A 16,954-nucleotide genomic window follows, 5' to 3' on the forward strand; every position below is an offset into this window, starting at 1 on the left:
CGTTTTAAAAGCTAATTCTGCCATAAACGTCTCCACTTCTTTATCTCTGACCTCTCTGCTGTGGTCCTTGTTGTTCACGATGCTGTTTGCTCACCAACAAACAGGCTGACCTCTGACGGCATTTCTCTCCACTGAGTTTTATTTAGAGGTGTCAGAGTAATGGGGGTGACTCCACGTGCATTTAAAAAAAAAAAAAAAAGTTTCTAATAGTGTATTTCTTTTTCCCCTCTGCAAGATTATTATGCATTACTGCAACAAAATCCCAATAAAATACATTGAAGTCTGTGGTTTTATTGTGACTAAATGTAGATAAAGTTCAAGGGATTTGGCTCGGTGTCTCGCGTATTTCCACCATGGATGAATAAATATTAAAATAGAATTTCATCCGCGTGAACTGAACTTTGAATGAGCTCCTGCTAAGTGTGTCTTTGCATAACAAGAGGAATATATAAAAAGGAGATCAGCTGTATATGATGGTAAAACTTTAACTATACGTATCATAAAATGTCTTTGTCCCCGTCTTTTATGCTTCTTTTTCTGCATTACAGCAGAAATTACACCATTGACTCTCATGCAGCTACATCCTGATTTTCATCCGGTTTAGATGGCTGAATTGTTTTACGATCTTTTCTCACACGGCTCCGTTTCATCGTCTTCCCCCTTCACTGAATAAATGGAAGAAATCTCCAATCATTTTCTGTCTGCCCCACGAAACAGCGTGTTCTTCGTCGCGCTGAGAGAGGAGGAAGAGACAGAGAGAAAGAGAGAGAGCAGCTTCCAATCATCCTTCATCAGCATCAGAGCAGATCTTTTATTCAGGAAGGCATTAATTGTTACACTGGGAGGCTGAATGACAGGGTAATATAACGAGCTTTACAGGCTCTGAGATTGATGCCGTCTCTGTCACACATCGGCACACAGTGAGTGAGCGAAGCACGCGGGCCCAGCCACGGTTAATGCGGTAATGATATTTCCACGCAGGGCCCCGGCCGGTGCCTGGCTCCATCTGCACCCAGTTAGCCGCTCTAATTTTAGCCGAGGCGGTCCGATGGCGGGCGGCTGTGGGGGCCGGGTGCCATGGCTCATTTAGGCACAGGCTTAATGGGGGAACATCTTTCTTTGGCACATACAGGAGCTGAAAACTTTGATTAGTTGCAGGCACAATTCGTGCGTGTGGAGAGAATGGAAATGCATCTTTCTCTTGACACTCTAAACTTTTTTCTAACCTTTTTTTTTTCCTGTAATAAATTGCACAATATTAGGAACTGTCATGTAATAATTAAAGGGAACATATGAGGCTTTTCAGTGCTTTCTTTTCACAGCGAAATCATCACTTTGGTCTGAATTCCTCGTTAATTTACCCTCTTTTCTGAGGTGACATTTCGGTGCTGTCTCTTTAAATCTGAAGGAGGGAACAACCCCCCCTCAGAGAAACAAAAGTGGTAGATTTGCAAAATTAGTAAGCCGGATGTCCATGACCTCATTTAGAGGTTACGGAACAAATACTGAGACGTCATTATTCGAACAAAGAAAAAAAAAAAAAGAGTAATAGAAAAAAGAATGGCTAGAAAAATGTGATCCAAACAGTATATAAATATAGATATATATGCAGGACTTGGACAGACTAAAATAAACATTTCGGGACTCCTACAGACTCAAATGACACAACGTGTACTTAAGGGCTAAAAAAAAGTGGATTTTACATGACATGTTCCCTTTAAAGGAATAAATCTGTATTCTTTTACATTTACACACAATGTGATAAGGCTTGAAAAAAAAACATAAAGACAACAAATATATAAAAACACCTAAAAAATATGAAAAGAAAAAATGATAAAAATTAATATATAGCAAACACACAATTTAACATCCAATACCAATAAAGGAAAAAGCCCACAAAGTTTATAAAATAATAAAAAGGGCAAATTATAATAAAAAGGGTTTTAAACAACAACAAAAACTAATATAGCAATTTTTAAAATTAATTTCCAATCAATTTTTTTTACTTTCTTTCATGACTTGATAACATAGGATGAAAACAATGAATGAATCTCACATTTTTATGTGTTCATTATTTTTCTAGCCACTTCCTGTTTTCCCTCTTTATGTGACCGAAAGCATGAAGGTCCGAGCATGACCTGAAAAAACCCCGGATACCTGAAGGACCAAAACAGCTCTGAGGTAATAAGAAGCCCCCAGCAGTGCCTGCAAATGTCTTAACTTTTAAAGAAAAAAACGAAACTCTTCCCCCCCCCCCCCCCCAACTTCCACTTTCTTTCTTAGTTGGTCACCCTCCTGAATAATAATCATCTGTGCTGAAACGGATCGAGCTGCTCTGGACTAAAAGCTAATGTCACACCCCGACCATGACATGCGGCCGCTCAGCAGCCAAAGTGATGCTTGCTGCATCGCGAGCTGCGCTAATGGCATGAAATGGTTCTCATTTTCCTCCTCCTAAGTGGTTGAAGTGGACATTTTGAGGGCAGAAGAAAGCGGAAAGTGATGAGTATTGAATGACAGTGGCAGAGATCCATTGGCTCACAGTAAACATCATTTATATGAATCTGCTTTAAGATTTGCACAAGTGCTTTCCATCCGTCGTTCGCCGATATCTTGAGAAGGGAAAATGCTGATGTGCTGAGGAGATCATGGGATTAAACATATCTGCCTGGTCTTCTAGACTCAGAAACGGCACTTAGTTGTCTAAATAGGATCTAAAGAGTCAAAAAAAAAAAGGTTCCAAGAAGACTTTATGCACATTAGAGGGAGAAGGTTTCATCACATTGCTGAAAATAAAAAACGAAGTGACTCACCAGCTGTTTCTGCGAATGTGCACAACTATTCGGGATCTCCGGGAAAATGCAATTTCTGAAATAAACCTCTCCATTTTCATGTTGACGTTGTTGCCTGAGTGTTTGTTTTTTTTGTCTTAAAGGTTTGGCTAGCATGATGAGGTTTATGACCCTCTCTGGTTACACCAAGCAGCAGGGTTTATATGTTTCAGACCGGTGAACGCAAATGCTTCAAGTTTGGATTTTTTTGCTCTAAAAAAAAAAACGCTTGAGTTCAGTGTTGTCTATTGTAAGGATCTACTAAGGGGAAATTAAATTCGTTTTTAAATTCAACTATGTATCACATGTTTGTAATTTTTTCCCCCCCCTGCTCCACCCAAACATGTCAGGAGGCACCGTCTGCAGTTTTAACCGTTCAGTCCCTACAACCACTGAATCAGGGCCTTCCAAACGCTCATATCGTTTACCCAAAAAGTAAAACCACAGACTTAAATTTATTGCTTTGGTAACTTTGTGGGAAAGAACAACACAAACTAGACAGAAAGCATCCAGGGCCAGACTAATATCTCCCAAAACCTTGTAGGAGATGTAGGATGTGACCTAATGAAGTAATTAATTAATTTTTATGGGCCACTAAAGGTAAGTTTGGCACCGCAGTCAACACTGAGTTTCATCAAATGAACACATTCCTCAAGGTGAAACATGGTGGCGGCAGCATCATGGTCTGGGATTAGGTTTCTTCACATAAAACTGAGATTCTTGTCAATGTGGATGAAATTATGAACAGTTTCAAACTGCCAGAGGAAGAAGGGTTTCATCATGAAATGTAAAAACACAAGTTCTGGAGTCCTGGAGACATCTTTGAGGTCACCTGGAGATGTAACAATGGACGTCCTCCCAATAAGACAAGATCAAGATGTGGGATCCTGAACGACTCTTACTGAAAAACGCAGGTTTTTAAATCAACAGCAGCTTCTGTAAAGTAGCCGTTCAACGGCGTACACAGTTATATAACCAGGTTATTGTAACTGTTTTAGACTTTTACATTTTTTCCCTCCAATAAGCAAGTGGTTCTTGTGAATTTTGTGGGATCAATGCCACACATAATGGTGAATATATATATATATATATATATATATATATATATATATATATATATATATATATATATATATATATATATATATATATATATATATATATATATATACACACACACACACAATTACAGCTTTCTTTGTGAAAGTTGATGTTTTTATGTTTTGTGACAAGGCACGGTATGAGGCCTGGTTAGTCCCCCTAGACTTGCTCAAAAACATTTCAATAATAATTTTTTTTATCCCTCATACATTAAATGAATACCAGCCAAATTTAAATGAAGTACCTCAAGAGGCATGAATACTTGTCCAATGAATCTCCAATCAAAAACTCAAAGTTTGATCTGTCTAAAAGTTAAAAACGTTATTAACTTATCTGCTCTTACTCTGTGCCGAGTCCCGCTTCGACTTCACACACACACACACACACAAACACACACAGAATAAAGTCAATCATGTGTCAATAAAGGGTCACCTTTGCTTACCTGGTCTCCCGGGTGACGAGGAAGAAGCTGTCGTCGGGGGCGTCGATCCAGTTGGGGCGTCTCTTGCGGATCATGACTCCTCCTCTGGTGTTTCCGCTGCTGCTGCTGCGGCCGTTGTGCTGCAGGAAGGATGGGTTCGATAGTTTTATTACAACGAAGAGCGACGAGAAATAAGTGCAGAAATAAGTTGAAACAGACGTTTAACTTACCAAGAGAGGTCCTCCTGCTGATCCAGGGTTCTCTACAGTAAAATAAAACACAAAAGAACAAAACCCAGGCTGTGAGAATGAAGATGCAAACTGCAGCCGCGGACTCAATGACACCTACACTCGTCATGAGCTCGAATCATGCTATTTGGGGCGTTTAATTAATTATATGAATTTATTCTTTTTTCATGCTGGAATGACTTTACAGCCGACGACTTTGACTGCGTTTAAAAAAACAAGAATTTTCTCTCATCCGCACAGGCTCAGAATCCTTCATATACCATACCATCTTTATAAATAATAAAGATGGTATGGTATAAGAAGGATTTTGAAAGAGCTTTAAAACAACCAACAGCTGAAACAAAGTGCTATACATTGCTACAAACTAAAACACATCCACTTTAAACACTAAAATAAAAAGATAATGCATAAAAACACTTAAAGGAAACACCACGGCTTTTACTCACTAGTGGTAAAAGCCAAAGGATAATAGTGGGTTTTAAGGCGCGTTTTAAAGGTGGGCAGTGAAGGAGCCTCTCTTATGTGCAGCGGCAGGTTATTCCATAATTGAGGAGCAACAACAGAAAGGTCCTGCCCCCCCCTCCTCTGGGCTTCCTCGGTACCTCCAGGAGATGCAGTGCAGCTGACCTGAGGGGCCCGAGAGCACGAGTCGGGACGAAAAAGCTCAGAGAGGTACGGCGAGGTGAGATCCTGCTGTACCTATACCTATATATAGACTAAGATACGTACTTTTTCCTAATCACCTGTCAGTGAGCGTCAGCAATTGCCATTGCCATGACATTAGTTTTGATCCGCACGCAAACCAACGACAAAGCCAGAGAATGCAGTGACGCACTGACAAGGGAGAACTGCAGATTTACACAAAGGGGGCCTTCTGCAGCAGTTTCTCAACAATCGCAGGGTGCGAGCTCCTCAATGCGTCTTATTCGGCTGTGACACTACAGCAGTGTCCTGATAAGACCCAAGCTGTCACCCTGAGGTGAAGAGAGATGGGTCAGGATGTTCAGGAACAACCCAGGAGTCACGGAAAATAAACACACACCTCCAAAACCGGCGACTTACTCACAATTGAAATCTGGAGAAACCCACATGGATAAACCAAACCCCCCCCTATGGGGAAAGGTTTCTCTGTCAGACCAGATGAAACGCTGAGATTGAACTTATGCCATTGTGAGAGGAAGTATGTTTGAGTCGGCATGAGGCGTTCAAAGCTAAGAGCACACGTATCAGCTGTAAAGCACGGCGGTGGCTGCGTCATGCTGAGGGGTTGTCCTGCAACCGGGCGGTACTCGGTGCCTTTCACACGCGTATTAAAATAAAAAACTAAGACTTACCCGAGATTTCTCCAACCCTCTGGAAGAACAGCGATCCCCAGACATGCACCGTAACTGGCTTGGGATCAGATAAAGTGGAGCCTGCCCACATTTAGCCACGAGCTGGCCACGAAAAGCCAGCTCAGGTCTAGGAGACCGAACAAACTGGACTCGCTGCACCATTTCTGGCGAGTCCTCAGATTTCAAGCCAGACGTTTACAAGAAGCTTGTCGGTGGCTACAACAAGCATGTGGCCAAGTTAAAATGTACTAAAGGACAGCATACTGAGTCTGGATGTATAATTTCCACTGTGTGAATTCAAGAAAAATGAAAAAAAGTCTTTGTTCATGTGATGAAAGCTGAAAAAAAACATGTTAATTAAGCCATAAAAGTCCAAAGTTAAGCTTCTAAGCACAGTTTTTTTATTATTATTTATTGTTTTTTCTGCTTTAAACTGCATAAAGACAATGCCTGTTTAGTTTGAGTGAAAAACAAACTTTTAACTAATTTAAAAAGAAAAAAAATCTGCTAAATGAGCCTAACTGGGCGAGATGGGGGCAGCACAGATTAAAACACGCAGCAGAGAAGTTTCCGCTCAGCTCAGTGATGACGGTGATGATGATGATGATTAGCTCAGACATCTGGAAGAAAAACCCTCCTCCCGTGTACCTGAGCGCCTCTCCGACTCAGCAGCAGCGCTGTGGTGGTGGTAGCTGCGCTTCCCCAGCATGCCGTGGGGGCCGTGGGGGAGAGAGGAGAGGAGGCGGCGAGGGGGAGGCGTCTGCAGGCCGGCGGTGCGGTGGGAGCGAGGGGCGTGAGCCATGGGACGAGACTCTGGAAGAGACACCACACACTGGAGCTGCATGAACTGATCCGCTCAGACCACGTGAATAATTGATGCTCAGGCGCAGGACACAGAAGGCCGCAGTCTCAGCTGACCTTACTGCGCATTTACCTAGAAACTGCAGGACACTGGTCAGCGTGCTCCGTTGGGCCGCTCTGGTTTTGGGTAGCCGGGTCCCCTGCCCTTCCGACACCCTTAACATATCTAAACCAAACACACGTACATATATATATATATATACACACAAACACAGGTCATCCCTTTGTCTCCCTGTTTACTGGAGATCTGCTCCTTAGTTTTAAACAGCGCTCATGAAAATGGCCTCTTCCCATCACAGGTCGCAGGGGTTGAAGTATTCACGACTCTCAGGTGATGCATGACCATGGGGAAAACCAAATTCCAGATATGGATCCATGCATGTGCATGCACACTGAACCAAAACAATAAAAATAAAGGTATTTTAGGACATGTACATCAAAAGGCGAGGGAATCACTAGGAGGAGGAGGAAGGAAGGAGGGGAGAAAGGGAGTGAATGTTGATTGCATGCTAGGATGGTTGGTGTGTTCCCCTTAACTGTGGTGGAGCTGATGGACACATACCAGACACATGAAGCACAAGGACTCAGAAGAGGTGCTTTCAGGACGGACTTTATTGGAGATGTACCCTCACATTCACACAGTAATGAAATAATAAAAAAAAAGAATAATAATAATAAATAGAGAGAGGTAGAAAATGAGCTGAGAATATTGCAACAGTGGTTAGAAAATGAAGGGCGGAGAGAGAGAGAAGGGAAGAAAAGAAATAGCCTGAATGGCAAATCCTGTCTGCGGGATTTACAAGACAGAGGAGGTTTCAAATGAATATTGCATGATCTGAACACAGGAAATGAGCCGAGCGAGCGGGGACGGCGCGGTTCCGTCCTACAGCGGGGGGACCTGGGCGGAGAGACGGGGCGATGCAAATGAACACGTATCCCGCCCTGCAGAAGTATTCATACCCCTTTAACCTTTTCACATCCTGTCAATCAGATTTTAATGTATTTTATTGGGATTCTGTGATAGACCAACACAAAGAAGCACTAATCTGTAGAATGGAGAAGAAAGGGATCGTGGCTTGTGTTTCTGTTTGGTCTCCTTTCATTCCCCCATGAATAAAACACCCAGAAGGGATCTTATTGGCAAATAGAGTGCACGTCAATTGAGATTTAATCTCAGTATAAAATAATCTGTTCTGTGAAGGTCTCGGAGGTTCGCTAGAGAACGTTGGCGAACAAATCCGAGGAACCCAGCAGACGGGTCAGGGGAGACATTGCAGAGAAGCAGGGCTATAAAACATATTGAAGACACGGCCGTCCAGCTAAAACCGAACAGGCCAGGTAAAGAGGACATTAATCAGAGACGCAGCCAAGACCTCCGCGGAAAATCTGGTATAGATCCACAGCTCAAGTGGGGAAAATCTGACAGGACGGTTGAGAGAAAAAGGCATTAACCATGTGGGGAAAATGCAAAAGTTGTAACTTATTGGCCTACAGGAAAAACACCACATGTGCTAGAAACCAAGCACTGCATACAAACTGGAGCCGCCCCGATAATGAACCATGGGAGGCGGCAGCATCGTGGTGCGGGGATGCTTTCCCTCAGCAGGGACAGGAAAGCTAGTCAAAGTCGATGGAAGGCCTGAGAGAGCTAAAGCAAGGGCACTCCTGGAAGAAAACCTGTGTGGGGCCAGAAGGTCACCTTCCAGCCGGACATCACATCCCAAACACAGCCAAAACTACGGTGGACATACAGGATGTTCAGGTGAGGAATCAAACACTTCTGCCCGTCTGAAAAACAATGTTTGGCGTAAAGCTTAAGACCCGAAACAGAGCATTACCATAGTGGACAGGGTAGCGGCGCCATCATGTTTTTCTTCCAGCAGGCGTGGAGTGGATCAGTTTTGGTTCAATCTGCTGGCTTAATGTCTTTAACGACTGCCCATTACTAAGGGGTGGACCTGTTTCGATTGAATTTGCATGTTATCTAAGCCATTACAAGGCCTTTGTTTGGGCAGTAGTATAAAGCTTGTTACTCCACATTACTCCAGACTTTTTGAATTGAGAAAGCTTCCTGGAGAGGAAGCGAAACGTCTTCAACTACGAAAAACAAGTCCAGTTGTTTTGTTTTTTTACTTTTTTTTTTGGAATGACCATGACCTTGATGACTGAGAATCTTCACCAGCATTCAGCGGGCAAAGAGAAGCTGGTCAAAGTTGATGGGAAGGACGGATACAGGGCCAATCCTGACTCCGGGTGTGGCTAAAACAAACCTTTCAGGTAAAAACTCGAAGCGTAACGCTGACTGTGCTCGGATTGTCACAAAGAGGCATGGATACTTCTGCGAGACACCCTGTGTTTCTTTGCAGTCCTCTCTCCTCCTGCAATCCCTTTCAAGTTTCCGCCGAACCCGTCTGCGCAAAGCTCAGACGCAGTCCGATCACGAATCATCTTTTCCAACACACACACACAAAAACACACACAATCATGACAAAAGGAGATGCATGAGCGACAGAAACAAAACGGTGACGCTGAGGTTGAGTATTTACAGCCGACGTTTATGACAGTGCAGATGGCGTCATGCAAAATATAGCTTCTTATTAAAATACTTTTTTTTTTTTTAAATAGCTTTAACTTCTGCAATTTTTAACAGCTCAGACAATAACACAACCCCCCCGATGGAGGTTATTACGACAGGGTTGTTGCCTACAAGATGAATTTTTCTTTCTGTGTACATCATCTGCAGGTGTGGGTGTGGAAAAAAACGCCAATTTTAACCACTTAATCTGCTGTTGGAGTAAAGCAACAAAACATAAAAAAAAAAAAAAAAAAAAAACACACACGAATGAAAAGATGATCAAAACCCAGTTATGAGGACAGGCAGTCTTTATTGGAAACAGGGAAGGGGGTGGGGCAGGGTGGGAGAATACAAAAAAACAAAAAACAAAATAATAATAACAATAATAATAATAAAAACAGAATGAGACAAACGAGGGCAGCGATGGTGGTCGATGGTGGGGAGGTCAGGGGGGGGGTGAGGAGAGAGGAGGGAGGGTGGTGTGTATGAGCGTGTGTGCGGGCGGGCGGGTGGCAGAAGTTAGGAGGAATTGAAGGAGCTCTTACACTCTGCCTTTATGGCCCCGCAGTTAATGGGGACAAAGGGCCGGCGCGCGGCACGGCGCAGCCTGATGATGTCCCGGCACATGTGCCGGGCCAGTTTGGTGAGGCGGGTGGCCTGCAGCAGGAAGGCCTGCTTGGTCTTCATGGAGGACTTGGGGCTGCCGCTGTTCCTCATCGGTACCATGTGGTTGGACTGGCGGGGAACGTGACTCCTGGAGCGGGGCTCCTGGAAAGGAGAGGGGAAAGAGACGGTCAGACTCCTACTGGAACATTTAATTCACGATAGGACAGCAGCAACCATTTTTTTTTTTTTTTGGGTGTTTTGTAATGAAACTATGCTTAAAAAAAAAAAAAAAAAAAAGACTCTTAAGTTGTGCTAAAGCAGGGGTGTCAAACTCATTTTTATATGGGGCCACTTTAGCGCCATGAAGTCATTAAAAGGGCCGGTTGCATGTGTATAGATGATACTTTTCATTTCATAATGTCATTCCAGTTCACGTAGAAGTATAAAAAATGCACAGTAACATAAAAGTAGCAACCTTAGGCCCAGTTTATACAGTTTATCTGCAAAAAAAATTGATATTGGGGTGAGTTACACTTACAGGAGGCACAGTTTTAGCCACTTTATACACTTTAAAAGGATATATGTCTCTATATATGCCCTCTTGAGGGCCGGATTCGGCCCGCGGGCCTTGAGTTTGACACCTGTGTGCTAAAGGCTTAAAAAGATGTAGAAATACAAGTTTGCTGTCATTTAAAAAGGCTAAATAAATTTAATCTGTTGTGTCTGCCTTTTTTTTGTAAGAGACATTGATTCCAGGATTCCTACACATGCTTCATGTCAAATGTTAAAACCTTTTCCAGACTCTGACTCCCGGCTCACGTGTGTTTAAAATATAGACAGATGGATGAATAGAGATTAATGATGGGCTGGCAAATAAAAATAATTTCTATGTGCATATTTTATTTTAAAAACCAGAATTAAAAACTATTTTGTTTGGAAACTCAGCCATTTAACATTTTATTGCGACGGGGAATAAAGACTCCAGTAGCTTTTTCTGTACTTATTCAGTAGCGGAAAATAACTACCATCCAGATTTTTTTTCTGACTTTAATTCTGCGTAGAAACTCTTAAGATTTAATTAGTCTCTGCATCAGAAACGGCCATATTGTTTCAGCAGCTGAGAACTGGAACATCCTTTAAGGGCGGGTTATACCAGGGCACACATTAGACACACAAAAAATGCTAATCTGTCTTGATGCCGACCGCTGAATCTTTATGTCTAGCCTTACTTTCTGCAGACATACAGTCACAAAGTGGCTCGTTCTTCCGTTAGGCTCCTTCATTTTTCCTTTATGCTATAAAAGGTCGGTTTTCTCCACCACAAAAGGTCCAGAGAAGCCGTGTGAACCTATTAGCAGCCAATATGTGACGCACAGTATGCTGTTAGCTCTCTGAATAATTGATGCTAACTGAAGATTTCTCAGACATGGTGCGTTGGCACATTTCACACACAACTGAACCAATTTCTGCTTATTCTAAAATGGGTTTGGTTAAACTTGTTTTGCCGTGGTTCGATTTTTTTTCTTCAATAAGTCGTGTTTTTAACGACCCGCGGCCCCATTTTCCTGCCTTCTGAAACTCATTTCATTTGCCTGAAACACACATTGATCGCAGGACTCGGGGAGGTCCTCTCCTCTGGGGCCTCGGCTCTGCTCGGCATCTTCAGACCGCCGTACTTCTTCCAGTACATCCAGCAGGAGACGCACAGGCGGCACTGCATGTTGGGAGGTCCCCACGAGTACCACTGGGCCGACTGCATGGCTGTGAAGGCACAAAGTGGAATCGGTGTTATTGGAGCAGCAAACGGGTTTCAAGATGCTAAAAACAAAACAGCTTTAGTTCACAGTGCCCTAAATAGGGCAATCAATATTAATGATCCCGGGGCATCCGTGCAGCTTTGCCTGCTACTGACTGCTCACAGGCAAATAAACACCTGTTCATACAGCTGGCAGGACAAAAGATGGCTGTAGGAGACAACAAGGTCTGGTACTGTTGAGTTTTAGCTGGATTTAGGTACGAATGCATGTAATACTATATATATATATATATATATATATATATATATATATATATATATATATATATATATATATATATATATATATATATATATATGATTTAATGAAAGGGATATGACATTTCCAATATTTCAATATAAATTACAGTCTATTATTACAGCATGTTACTGACTGATATTCTGGGTTTTATGTAGTGTTATGCGTTTTATTTTTCTAAAATGTTATATCAGAGTTTCATAAACATGGCAAAATAATTGTCAGAAGTTTGTACAGGCATCTCTAGTGGGCATTCTCTACAGTCTTGCTGAGGCTTTCATGTTTGTTTATATCGAAATGGTGATTATATTGTATCAACCAGAATTAAGAAATATATTGTGATATAAAAAACCACAAGCAGCAGCATTTTGATGCAGATCCAATTCTTTATCTGTCCACCCATATTACTATAATATAGAGGTCTCCTCTATATTATAGTAATATGGTTGTGATAGATCTAAATATTCAAAATATTTAGATCTATCACAACCAGATCGATATCTTAAGCATTTTTTCCCGATGATTTTTTTCTATAATTGTTTCTTAGAGCTCCCAGACTTTTTCTTTCCGCTCTTCTTTCCATTAATATGCTGGCATGCAGTACTCTGAACACCTGTCAGTTTCAATGATTATGGCTTACTGGTAATTAAATCCTTAAATGTAGTTTCTGAAAAATTTAAATACTACATTAAACCAATAAAAAAAAATTTTTTAATAAAGAAATGTTATGACCATGTTATGACTTATACAACCAAGTAGTCAGCAGCTGAGTTTTTTTTGTGTTTTTTTTTTTTAAATCAAACATGAACATTTTAGCTACAAACTATAACAAGGAGTCAAGAGTATATGTTCTAAAAGTTGGACACAGGTTTAAACAGAGAGATATTAAGGATTTTGACCCAGGTGGGTTTATCCAGCAGGCATCTGGGGCTTCAGTAAGAAAATTAACATTTGTCATATATCAAACTAACAAGAGAAGGTGCAGAACCCTATTCAGATGCAGCACAGCCAACATTTGTTTATTTATTATTAGGATCCCCATTGGTTGTGCTTTTTACACCCAGCTACTCTTTCTGGGGGTCCACATCATTAAAAATACAGTATACAATGTAAATTCATGAACGTGTTTGACAGATGACAAATATATACATATCAATAAAACTGAACATTCATAGAAAAGGGGCGAGTTACAATTTAAAATTTTAACATTTTATGAATAAGTTACAATAAATTGGAATATGAAACAATTTCATTTATAGATAAGTTGCTCCTAAAAACTTCTTAAGTTGCATTTTGAAAGCAGAATTATGTAAAATTTTTATGAGAATTAATGGCAATGAGTTCCATTCTTTCATTGCTCTGTAAATAAAGGTGCATTTGAGAAAATTAGTTTTTGCCCTAGGAATTACAAATCGCCGTTCAGCTGCATGTCTCGTGGCATAACCATGAGAATCCAAATTATTCTTAAGTTGAACAAACAGAAACAGTGGACTCTTGAGTTTTAAGATTTTCCACGTTGAGAATAATAGCGAAGCTAGTGCCCTGTCATGAACCTTTAGCCAGCTTAGATTTGAATGCATAGTATTTATACTGATCCTGTGAGAACAATATAATGCTACACGGGCAGCTTTATTCTGCATTATTTGAAGTTTCTCTAAATCTTTTCTTTTTGCATTTGACCATATTGTTTGACAGTAGTCAAGTTGAGAAATTATTAATGTTCTTACTATAAGCTTAGTCAAATCAGCCGGCAAAAATTTGCTACATCTTCTCAATATAGCTAAAGCTCTGCCCATGTTCTTTACAACAACTTCAGTATGTCTTGACCAAGACAGTTTATTATCCAAATAGACACCAAGAAGCTTAGCTTCTGTTACTTGCTCAATGAGTGTGTTATTTATTAACAAATTTAACTTTGGGTCATATTTGGGTCAGTCTACTGTTCTCCAGTTTTGCATTGTATTACATTGAAATGACTGTCGTCATTTCAGCTTTTAACTTTTTGCTCTCTCTCTTTTCTCTTCATAGTAGGTACACCTGGTCTGGCGTTCTGTTAACTGTGACATCATCCAGAGAAGACGGCTCACCTGCTACTACCATCTAATGTAGAACAGATTACTGGATCAATGTGTGCTTCTGTGCTTTTTTGTTTCTCTTGTTGTGTCTCTGCTCTGTCTTCTGTAACCCCAGTCAGTCGAGGCAGATGACCGTTCATACTGAGCCTGGTTCTGCCGGAGGTTTTCCTTCCCGTTAATGGGGAGTTTTTCTTCCCACTGTCGCTTCATGCTTGCTCAGTATGAGGGATTGCTGCAAAGCCATGTACAATGCAGACGACTCTCCCTGTGGCTCTACGGTTCCCCAGGAGTGAATGCTGCTTGTCAGGACTTTGATGCAATCAACTGGTTCCCTTATATAGGAAATTTTTGACCAATCTGTATAATATGACCCAATCTGAATAATATGATTGAACTTGACTTTGTAAAGTGCCTTGAGATGACATGTTTCATGATTTGGCGCTATATAAATAAAATTGAATTGAAAAATTGAATTGAATTTAAGAGACTTGTTTGAACCAAGTACTAAAGTTTTTGTCTTTGAGATGTTCAAAACTAATTTATTATCTAAAACCAGACCGCATGTGGACAACTAAACACCCTGATGTAAAGGCAGAAGGGAAAGCATTGAGCTCTCGCGGTGCCTGCTACCTCCAGAAGGGGGTTGTTGATGCTTTAACCAGGATTCAGTGGCAGTGCAACAAGTCCTCGCCACATTTAAACAACAACATCACTTCTAAAAGCCGTCTGTATCGTCAAGAGCTCTCCAGAAAGTGACTGTCAGGTTTAAGACCATAAATGGCTGCTCGGCGTTTTCTTTTTAGTGGCGATCCATCCGCTTCCACAAAGCAGACTTACTGTAGCAGCTCTCGCAGGCTCTGCCGCCTCCCGCCGCGTGGAAGGCCCCGGGCCCCGCCCCGTTCACGGTCGCCATCTTGCCGTTGGTCATTGAGATCTGGTTTGGGTTGGGTTTGTTGCTGTCAAGAAAAAGAGCGACGTAAAAAAACAAAAACAAATAAATTAAATGTACTTTCAACAACATAAGAAATACAAATGATTTTTTAATTTGTAGTATAAAGCAAGAAAACTCACTATGTGGGGATATAAACCTGCTTCAGCTTGCTTTCTGCCTCAGCTGCCTTCAGTCTCTTCTGCTCATGCAGAAAAAAAAGAGTGAATTTATTCAGCAGGAGACCAAAACAACAACACGTCACTTCATTATACACCCAGAATCCTAGAAATTGATTTAAATCCAGCAGGTTTCATACATTAGTTGTTAGTGGAAATGGAAATTTCTAAAGCTGATATAACGAAGAGATGACATCATTACTTAGCTTAACATCTTCCACATCAAAACTGTTACATAACCAGCAGTCAATAAATAAGACAACAAGCCGTGGTTTTAAGTTCACAACAATAATCATAATAATATGTTTCAAGGTAAATTGGCATTAATCTGTGTTCCAGAAATTATATTACTTTTTATAATTCTAAATTATTCTTTATTTGCTTACCATACATGCTACGGCTATTATTATTATTCATCATTAATAGTAGCAGAAGTTTGTTCTATAAGTCATTAAATAGCATGATGATGAAGCGGACTAACAGATTTTAGATCAGAATCTAAGAGTTGTCAAATCAGGACTGGATTATCCAGCGATTAATTTGGGATTGTTGTAATCTGTGACACCTTTATTGTGTTTGTAAAATAAGAATAAAATTTAAAAAAATAAAAACTTTCAAAGCTCCGTTTGGCACCTGAACTTGGCCGAGTTTCACAGCCTCAGCAGGGTTGATAAATATTTTGGATTTTTACATCCAGACCTTCCTGGACTCAAATTTCAGGTGAGTTTTAGGGAGATTTTAGAAAATTCAAGTAATTTGAGGACAAATGATCATGAAACAAAACGACACCTTTGACTTTTTAAGAGTGTGATAAAGGTTTCGCTGCGTTTTTGCCGTCTGGACTAAATAAATCTGCTGCGTTTCTGTAAGCTGTAACTCTTGGTGTTCTAATTAAGGACTGACTGGCATATTCTTCAATAAACCTGATGCTTTTTTCTGGAAAAATTATAAAAAAAAAAAACAAACAAACAAAAAAAAAAACTGTAAAATCTAATTTTAACACAGCAAATCAAGGATAAAGCAAATCATTTAAAAAGAAATTAATATAATCCATTAAATTAAGTACAATTATACTTTTTGTCTTTTAGAAAACAGAAGAAAAAAAGTCTGGAAGAATATTTTCCAGACCTAGAAAACGCTAAAAGCAAATATCAAACTTTTCCAGACCGCATCTGCATCCTGTCTGATTTAATGCGGTCTAGAGGCAAAAAAAAAAAAAAAAAAAAAAAAAAAAAAAAAAAAAAAAAAAAAAGGTAAAGTATTTTATCTGTGGGTTCTTGTTTAATACCTCAAAACTCCAAAATCTGAGGAAAATTATAGGCTATAAACGTTAGCAACAAAAGCTTTAATTTTGAGAAATTTTGATCTTTTATCTTCCAAAAAAAAAAAAAAAAAAGCTTTGGCTATCAAACATATTTTCTTTCCAAGTTGGCTTCTCGTAGTACTTATAATAAAAGAAAACCTCAAACTTTTCAACAGCGTCGAACCTGATATTTTATACCCTGATGGCTTTCTGGCAGCTAAATGTGTTGGGCACCGACACCCAGACACATTTCTGACTGAATTTCTGCCCTACAGACTCATCAAACCCAACTTTACAGGCTCATGAAGTTTAACAAAAGCCATAATTCAGTTTGAAAAGTTAGAATTGAACTTTTCAAAAGTTAAACTGGCGTCGGTAATCCCTCCCCGGAGGTGCAAAAAATTACATTCGGAGCCTTTTGTTGAGACATTTTGCTCG

At 40.4% G+C, this 16,954-nt stretch overlaps 1 protein-coding gene across 2 annotated transcripts in view; it reads right to left on the minus strand.

Moving 5' to 3' along the window:
* The window catches only part of mta3 (metastasis associated 1 family, member 3), a 40,402-nt gene that overhangs the window by 5,743 nt on the left and 17,705 nt on the right, over positions 1-16,954 (minus strand). The window contains exons 11-18 of one of the 2 annotated variants that reach the window (XM_036141994.1): positions 15,178-15,236; positions 14,944-15,062; positions 11,581-11,738; positions 9,917-10,139; positions 6,870-6,962; positions 6,584-6,748; positions 4,584-4,615; positions 4,375-4,493 (exon numbers count right to left, since the gene is read on the minus strand). In XM_036141994.1, the coding sequence (XP_035997887.1) occupies positions 4,375-4,493; positions 4,584-4,615; positions 6,584-6,748; positions 6,870-6,962; positions 9,917-10,139; positions 11,581-11,738; positions 14,944-15,062; positions 15,178-15,236 (968 nt within the window). Of the gene's footprint in view, positions 1-4,364; positions 4,494-4,583; positions 4,616-6,583; positions 6,749-6,869; positions 6,963-9,916; positions 10,140-11,580; positions 11,739-14,943; positions 15,063-15,177; positions 15,237-16,954 lie in introns of both variants that reach the window. The other variant, XM_036141995.1, reaches the window with a different exon arrangement.

This window comes from Fundulus heteroclitus, chromosome 10, assembly GCF_011125445.2.
Source record: "Fundulus heteroclitus isolate FHET01 chromosome 10, MU-UCD_Fhet_4.1, whole genome shotgun sequence".
Lineage (NCBI taxonomy): Eukaryota > Metazoa > Chordata > Actinopteri > Cyprinodontiformes > Fundulidae > Fundulus > Fundulus heteroclitus.